The sequence below is a fragment of the Scaptodrosophila lebanonensis genome, unplaced genomic scaffold (assembly GCF_003285725.1).
Source record: "Scaptodrosophila lebanonensis strain 11010-0011.00,11010-0021.00 unplaced genomic scaffold, SlebRS2 tig00000053-arrow-pilon, whole genome shotgun sequence".
Taxonomy (NCBI): Eukaryota; Metazoa; Arthropoda; class Insecta; order Diptera; family Drosophilidae; genus Scaptodrosophila; species Scaptodrosophila lebanonensis.
Window position 1 is genome coordinate 10,226,394 of NW_022060548.1, and position 8,938 is coordinate 10,235,331.

Consider the following 8,938-nt stretch of genomic DNA (forward strand, 5'->3'; position numbering starts at 1 on the left):
CGAAGCAATGGAGGGACGGAGCGGGTGGCATTCAACGAGGCGGCTGGCAACTGGCGACCCGTTGTCCTGGAACCCGTAATGGTCGCGTGCGTGCTTTGCATGCAAAACGGTGGCGAAAGAGCACGCCGCCGGGGTCGTAACAGTGAAAATTTTTAATTGGTGAAAAAAAGCGCGGAAATCGTTGATGAAATTGGCGTTATGAACGACGCTTTCTGGCAGTTGGAAGCACCAATAGGGATCAGGCCGAGTAAATGGCCAATTTGTTGTATTACAAAAAAAGACAGCGAAAATGGTCGGGCGTGCGATAAAAATATCAAAAGGTAACTGGCACGTGCACCCAAAATCAATGCAAAATTATAGCACATTAAAGCCATAAATAAAATGAGTGGGGCTCATGGAGACAGACTCTCAACAAAAAGCGGAGATATAACAGGAAAAAAAAAAGAATTGGGAGACAGTGCCTGCATTTTGGCAAGCGGTCGGGCCATTTATTTAATTTTTCGCACGATTTCAACATTTGCCGGTGCCAGGATACTGGCCAAGCAGCAAAGGAGTCGCTCGAGTGTGGCACGTCGACGTCGCTTGTGGCGGCCTGGTGGGGCAAGGGGCAGGGGGTTGATGGTTGGGGCATGTAGCAGATAGAAACATCAGTTAAATGACCGCAAAGACAGGCAACTCAAATGGTCGAGAGGGTTCCACAAACACACGCCAGTACACGCACACACACTGGAGAAGGACGAGCCGAGACATTGGCGCAGTGTGAAGTGCTATGCAAATAAAAGAAGCAGTCAGGCACGCAGGCAGGCAAGCACTTTAATGGGTGACACGCATACACGCACACATGCACACCAACCAGAACTACGAGCAACAAACATAAAGCACAGTGTGACACTCTAAGAGCAAAGCTCCATTATGAAGGTTCTGAAACACAATGTCAGATTTTAAGAATGGCTACTAAGCCCATCAGGCACACCAACAATTAGTAGCAGTTTTAAGAAAAGAAGTTATATCTGTATTTATGCATCACATGTAATAATCATAGCCACTTTACTAAAAATGAAAAAAAGCTACAAAAATTTCCCTTATTGCAATATTTTGATAAATAATATTATTCAAAATACAATTCATTCTTCTTCTGTAAACAAAACTGTAAATAACAAAACAAATTAACAACATTTTTAAATTGCTTGCTTTCAAAAATTATCCCACTGTAAGTAACCCACACACACTCAAGCCCAACAAGCAAACACGCACACACTTATAAACATAAGCTTACTTGAGCACACACACACACACACAAAGACAGACAAACAAAGGAGAGCCTGTAACCAACAATGCCGAGAAACTGAGCCCGCTTGTTGATACTTTCTCTGCAAATGTAAAACAAAATGTTGCCAAAAGTGCTTGTGGAGGAGGAGTGTGGGTTAAAAGATTCCCAACATGTGCCAAAACTTGAGGCCAAATTAAATTACATACCCCTGAGGGAAAACGCAAAAGAAACACAACTATTCCGAGAAAAAGGAGCAGAGGAACCCATACCTTAACCCCCCTCCACGCCGAACATGGTCGCAATATGTAAATTCGACAAAAAGCAACAAAATTAGCACACATAACAAAAGTGTTGAATTTCAAAAGGAAACTCGGCAGAGGAATTGCAAAAAATATACATACTAAGAGTATATGAAAGCATCAAAGGTGACAATCGAAAGGGGGTGGGGACAGCCTGTGTGAAGAGAAGTGAGTTAACAGCAGAAAAATATTCCAACTACAGCAGCACCCAGCTATCAACTGTTACTCTCAGCATCCACAGAGAGCCAGACGATTGTACAGTTAGACTGAGAGGGGAAATAATTGCAAAACAAACAAAACCGAAATAGAGTCGACAGGAAAAAAAACGAGTCATAAAGACCGCCGCGTCGCTGCTCAGTTGTTTTTCACTTTTTGAATCGCCATTTGGCAGTTCATCAGCAGAGCAGCAGCAGCGACGGCAGCGGCAACAACAACAATTACAACAACTGTTACAGTAACAGAATTCTTCAGTCGCGCTGCTCGCTCTGCCTGCGTCGCTGCTACTGTTTGGCCGACGCGTCGCAGCTTCTTGGCGCTGCCTTTTGTTTGTTTGCCAAAAACGGCGACCGCAGAATGGCATTTTGAGAAATTTGGAAACATCGAAGGCATGGGAAAGGAAACTGGGAACTGGGTACTGGGAACTGCCAGCAGTTGACAATTGACTTCATTTTCGAAGCAGTTAGAAACTGCCCGGCCTTCCTCGAAGCACCCTTTCGAGGCACCCTGTTGAAGCACCCTGTGTGGCCATTGTACTGTTTGACTAATTTGGCGCCTTTCATCGCCGTCGCTTTTGCTCTTCGGTTCTCGAAACTGTTGCTACACACACACGCACACAGGCAGACACACTGAGATGAGGAAGCGAAGCAACGTTGACATTACCGTTATGATTACAATGACCCCCATGATCCCGGCAATGTGTGTGTGTGTGTGTGTGTGTGTTGTGTCCTTTGTTGGCAAATGCTTAGCGGTAGATTTTGGGCTGCAAAAGCAAAGCAGGCGCAACCAACCAGCCGGTCTTGCAGCGACAGCCCCGCCAAATACACGCCTCACTACATCCACACACAGTACAGCAACAACAACAACAACAACAACAAGAACAACAACAACTGCTATCTACAGACGCACTGCCGGGGCAGCGCGGACCCGCTCTGAGCTACAAAAGGCCCGCAGTTTCAGGTCCCGCACCCATCAGGGAAACGCAAACGTTTTCCTTTTTGATGATGAGAACGACGCATTCAAATAGGACTACACGGAACACAACACAGCCTGCCTAAACCAGTCCAGCACCAAATAGTACCAGTACCAGCCCCATCCGCATCATCATCCTCCCCTGCCTTTTCCTGCACTCAAAGAAATGTGTAACAACAAAAGTATTTTCTTTCTATTCAGTGTATCTTTACTTTGTGAGACTGAAGTATTCGAATCAAATATTAAATCGTGGAACTATCCTTCATTTGAGGAACTTGTTGTTTAGACACTCCTTAGAAGGAAGTCCAGGAAGTGAGCTCCTGAGTCTGGCGTCCGTGGCTTGAAGGGTGAGTATTTGAGCGAGTAGATTCGGAAGAGCATTCAGTTTTCTGAATACTTACGTCAACTTGTCACTGGGAAAGTACGAGCAAACTCCAGTATTGAAGCATTTTCTCTCAGTGCATAGTCTGTGGACAATGCGGCGTATGATTATTTCGCTGCTAATGTGGCCAGACTAGCGACTAGAGAGGCTTGTGGCTACTTCTCTGTGGCAACTCATTGTTAAGCGTGACAAGTTTTCTGTTTGTGTCAATCTTTAAATTCTTGTTGGCCATTTGGCCATTTCTAACGAGGCGTCAGCGGAAGCGTCGCAATCGAATTGAGTAACAAACGGAAGTCGTCCAATTGGCGCTGCAATCAACGTTCGCCATGAGTTGAAGCATAAACGCTGTTTATGGGAACGCCTCCTAACCTTGAGGCTTGTCCCACGCCACGCGACTTACTGATTGGTCGACGGCTTAGACGCGGCTAAAAGTGTTGACAGAGCATTTCTCAAACTGTCGCGAATAGCGGCGTAGTTGACTGATATTATTAGAGATGGTTGCGTGATACATTTTGTTGTTCTTAGACATCTTGAAAGCTATAGTGCTTTACTCGCTGATAAATTCTTTATTGTTTATTGAATATTTGATATTAATTGCTTCACTTTGATGGAAGAAGTTGGAATAAAAGCCTTTTTTATCTTTTCTTCGTATTAATTCAAATAATAAACGGGCTGGATTTGCTATCGAACTGATTAGATATGATGATAAAAATCATAAATTAATATAATAAATATAATAAATTAATATAAGTAAAAGCAAATTTGAAAAACTGTTCTCCGCGTGTTCATTCGAAAAAAATCTTTAGATTTTAAAGCTGTTTCTGAACTATAAAGAAGGTCTAAGCAATTCAGCATTTACTTAAGTGATATGAATTTGGAATCTTAAAACTAATTCCGATCAATTAAAACAAGAGAGAACGCTACGGTCTAGCGAACCCGATAGTGAAATACCCTGCACCAAAAAGAAGGAGAGGAAATATTCGCTTCGAACTTTTCTTAGAATTGATCGATTAGTATGAAACTAAAAAAGAAAAGTAGATAATTGTATATTAATTATGCGTGCGAAGTTTGGATTATTGAGCGTTTGATTTGTGGACAGTATTGACGAAATTCTGTAGCTAGAGAAAGGAGGTAAAAATCAAGTATGTTGCCATCTCTAAAGAGTTCGGCGGTCTGGTCTGTCCGGGAATGTTTGCCACAACACTGGCAGCTGTTCATATCCGAATTTTTTAGCCCATAGCCGCGGGTTTCTTTCTGTTTGGCCACGCTTTTTTGATTAATGGTCAGCGCTTTAAGCCACGTCGACAGCGACGGCGTTGACTTTTTTATTTGGCAATTATGTTGTTTGGACCGCGCACAGATTTCGCACCTAAAACATTTGTCATGCGACGGGCTCACGCCCCAACTGAACTGGAAGTGGGGAGGGGGGCATGGGGCATGGGGATTGGAGATTGGAGCCTGAGGCAGGTTGCTCGCTCGGACTTTGATTTCATGTTTTTCAGTCTTGTCGCTGACATGCGGCGTCATTAATTCTGCCAAGTGGTACGGCCTCATCCTCATCCACATCCACATCCGCATCCAGATTCGGATCCGCACACTCTCTCTTATTCGTTTTATCATTTTTCAAACGTTTTGTCGGGGATTCTTTGACATCTGACAAGTGTTTTTGGCTGTGACAGAAGGTGGCAAACAGAAGCCAAATAGCCGGCCAATGACACAAAAGTTGCAGGACACCGAGTCCGCCTTTCGTCCTCGCCTCGTCAGCATTCCCTACGAAGCTAATTCAGAGCATCGCACTGTGGAGTACGAGTCTGATAATGTGTGTAACAAACAAGTCTGAAGTAGTTATACAAATTTTTAGCACTATTATAAAAATAAAAATTCAATTTAAAGCACTTGAAGGTGTCTGTCAGGCTTTGTGATGATTGTTACATTTTCACTTTGGACAGACACCTAATATACTCTCTCTTTCAAGTATACAGTATTATAAATTAAAAATATAAAAATTCAAATTTTAAAATACACATAAAATTATAACAGAAATGAAAATAAACTTTAAATAAGCTTAAAAACAATTTAAATACAAATAAAAGTAAAACAAAGAAAAATTTAAAAATAACCAAAAGTAAACATGAAATAAATTTTAAGAAAAAAAATAAAAAAATAAAAATATAAAAATAAATACTAAATAATAAATTTAAATAATATCATCTACATCTAGGCACTATTTTATTCTAACAAATAAAAATGAATGCAAAACATATTAGGAATTATGTATTACTCGAAATGTCGAAAATAGATGATTAAAATTTTGTTTTTAATCAGTTCAAAAATTTAGTTTACAAAATTAATGCAACAAGAATTGATTCAATTTTTATGGAAAACTAATTTAAAACTGAACTTAATTAAAATTAATATATTTTACTTATATCTTTATATTCACATCTAGACATTATTTAATTTAGAAAAAAAAAAAAATTAGTTGAAAACATAGTAGAAATACATAAACTCCAAAATGTCGAAAATAAATTAAAATTTTTGATAAAATAAATGAAACAAATATGTTATCAATTTTTATTAAAACTAAATTAAAACTCAATTGAATTAAAATGAAAAATAAATAAAAACCTTTATTAATGGCAACTAAAATGAAAAACTGCAGATTTCAGCGAATTTCCAAAAACCATCTGAATGCCCAATTGGCATTTTTGAGAGTTTTGTGCCATTGTGCATCGTTTTGTGGCTTGAAATTTATGCAGATTGAAGCATTAAATTGCAGACAGCGCGCAGATAACTCTGTGGCGCGTGGCCAACCCCCGACTGATACCCATTCCCACCACACCAGCTCGAACCACACCTCGCACCACACCACACAGCATCCCAGTCCACCCTCCGAAAGACTACTGTTCGCATGGTAATTAGCGCGTGTTGATTTCAGCGCCATTTATTTGTACATGGGCTTGGTCGTCGTTGGATTAAATGAAGCGTGAAACTCGATTTGGTTCAATGCATAAAATATGTAATTGAAATCTCATAATGGACGTCTTAAATGCTCTGTGGGGCCAGTTGCCATTGCGTGCCATCGTGCGGCTGCTTGCTTTTGAGGAAGGGCGAGAGGAACACCCACCACATGCGATGGCCAAAGGTCAGTCTCAGGTTCTGCCAGCCCCCCAAATCGTAGCTGCGGTCATCCTTCCGACCCATGCTAGTGCCACGCCATAGCATATAGAGCTGATAGAAGAAATGGACGCAGGGTCCAGCCGTGACCAAAGTCAGCAACTTGAAAATGCCCATATGGAATAAAACCTTCTGGTATTCGTACCAATTGGCCAATTGTTCTGGGTCTTTGTCAACCATATTGCCAAAAAATATCATCGGCTCGTTGACAATCAGCATGCGCTTCTGCCACAAAAAGATGCCATTGTAGAGTAGCGAGAAGAAACAGCCGACGGTCAGGTGCAGCAACAGGGCCACGAAGTAACGCTGATTGGTGAATCCAATGCAGGTGCACAAGAAGTTGCAGTGATGGTCTCGCTTCAGAACGCACTTCTTGCAGCGACGACAGTGCCACGAGCGCGGTGGCATCAACATCTGGCAATGGGTGCACAGTCGCCACAAGTGTGCCTCATGCAGCGGCGGATGCTGCCGTATCTTAGACACCGCCTCCAAACTGGTGTCCGTTCGACGACAGCACCAAATGTTTCCCAAAATGTTGAACGTTAGAAAGAAGGCCAATACATGGTTCAGCTTGTACGCCAGACCCCGAGTGTCGCACAAATGGGGCAGAATGTAATACAACTCGTAGATGACCAGAAAGCCTGTGATGAACAGTAGGATTCCGAGGCATATGGGATCGCATAGGCCCACCAACTTGCTCTCATGTCGATTGATTAAGCGACGCATTCTGTTTTTTAGACGCGGGTAGTACTCGCGTTTGTGCATTACACTAAATTTCTAGCTACGTGTATTTATAAATTTTGTCCGTGTCAACAACTGAAACTGTGATGCGTTTTCAAAAATCCACGCCAACTAGTCATAAAATTTACTTGCTAGGTTTTAGAGAAGTTGTCTTAAGCAGCAATAGCAATAGATGTCATAATATGGCAAAGCATGAATTCCATAGAAGTTGGTATATAATATATAGTCGTCCATGTCTAAATCTAAGCTACATAATTTATTATAATTCAATCAAGGCAATGCTGTCCAGATCATTGCAGCAGGGTGGCAACCCTGGCATGGTGGCAACGCTGGCGGCATTGAGAATTACAATCTTTTGAATTAAAAGGGCATATCAGTGGAAAAAAGGGAATGCAAAGAATGAGAACGTCTTGAAACAACTCCTGTAAAGATTGTTGCCTTCACTACGCTGCTCCTAAAATTTTAGACTGTGCATTGCGAACTGATATTTTGCAACATGGTGGCAGCTCTGGCAGATGAAGTAACTTTACAAATTTCAACAGCATCTGCTTTCACAAAGCTGTATACTGACTTTTATAACATGTACCTTCCTAGCTTCGAATGCTGGAGTGAATAATAATGCCAATTTGTTAGATATCTTTGTTTTTCTCGGCAAAGATTGCTCGTCAATTTCTACAACTCATTCTTAAATAAATTCACCCTTAAATCGTCTAAAGCAAAACTAAATTAAAATATTAAGAATATAAAGAGCTGCCTAAGCAAAAGGAAAGGTAACTCAAAATTTCACAAAAGTTAAGCAATTTTCAAAATAAATAATGGGAAAGAGTTAAAGATAAAGAAATATAACAAAATATAATTGCGGTATCTGCGACTTATTTTCTGAGTGCATGTGTTATGATAAAATCCATGGAAGTGGACAGGCATGTGGACAAATCGTACAATCGCATTACGCAACTTATATTACTGCTAGAATTGAAATATAACTTTTAGGCAATTGTTAAGGTCGACTTAAGCGTTAATCGGCTTAGCATTGTCGGATGGATAGAGGTGAAAGGTCGAAACACGAGGCCTGCTCAGCGACAATGTCTAGCAGGAAGCTCCAGGAAAATGACGACAAGTTCAAACTCAAGCCCAAGTAATGGTCTGTGTAATTGAAATGAAATGTTAACGCCCACTGCCAATTGACATTCAAATAAATGTCAAAGCTATAAAGTGCTGCTAAAAAACATTTGAGAAAATTGTAAGGTTAAGCGTTTTTTCCCCATTTAGTGTTGAGGACATCAACTAATATGCGATTAAATGTTTTAAAGCTTAATTGTTTTTACTACATAAGTATATGTTCAAGATTTCTATATCCTTTAGTATTTGCTAAGTACTTAGTTCTAAGTTCAATATTTGAAACAAATATTTAAATACTTCAATTTGTACAAAAAAAAGGAATATAAAGATATAAAATACAGAAAAATATAATAAAATAATTGGAATTTTATTTATATAAATGTTTTCATCTCTCGTATATATTTGTATTTGATTAAAGCAAAAAAAAAAAACCAATATATATGTATGAGTTCACACATTTAAAAGTTTAAAACAATTCAATCATGGCAACCACTAACACAACCCTCGCTGATTGGCAGGGCTGATATCATTAAAGTCTTAACTCCACGCTAAGTAGAAAACCCATTTAAATTATAAAGGCATTATGTGCAATAAACCGCAAACACTTCTAAACCAAATTCTGAAAGCAACGCATGCAAGAAATGCGTCGAATTAATTCTGCAGAAAGGGGAAGCAAGCAAACACTTTAGAAACGGGCAAAGGAGGCAGTTTTCATTTCAATTCTTTTGCCAATTTTTTTTATTTTCAATCAAAGTTTTTTTT

At 40.1% G+C, this 8,938-nt stretch overlaps 1 protein-coding gene across 1 annotated transcript; it reads right to left on the bottom strand.

Annotated features, from left to right (window-relative positions):
• Positions 1 to 6,045: 6,045 nt before the first annotated feature.
• On the bottom strand, positions 6,046 to 7,045 carry LOC115624178 (probable palmitoyltransferase ZDHHC24). The gene has a single exon (XM_030518773.1). The coding sequence runs from the start codon at positions 7,040 to 7,042 to the stop codon at positions 6,185 to 6,187; it is 858 nt and encodes a 285-aa protein (XP_030374633.1). The 5' UTR covers positions 7,043 to 7,045; the 3' UTR covers positions 6,046 to 6,184.
• Positions 7,046 to 8,938: the final 1,893 nt, after the last annotated feature.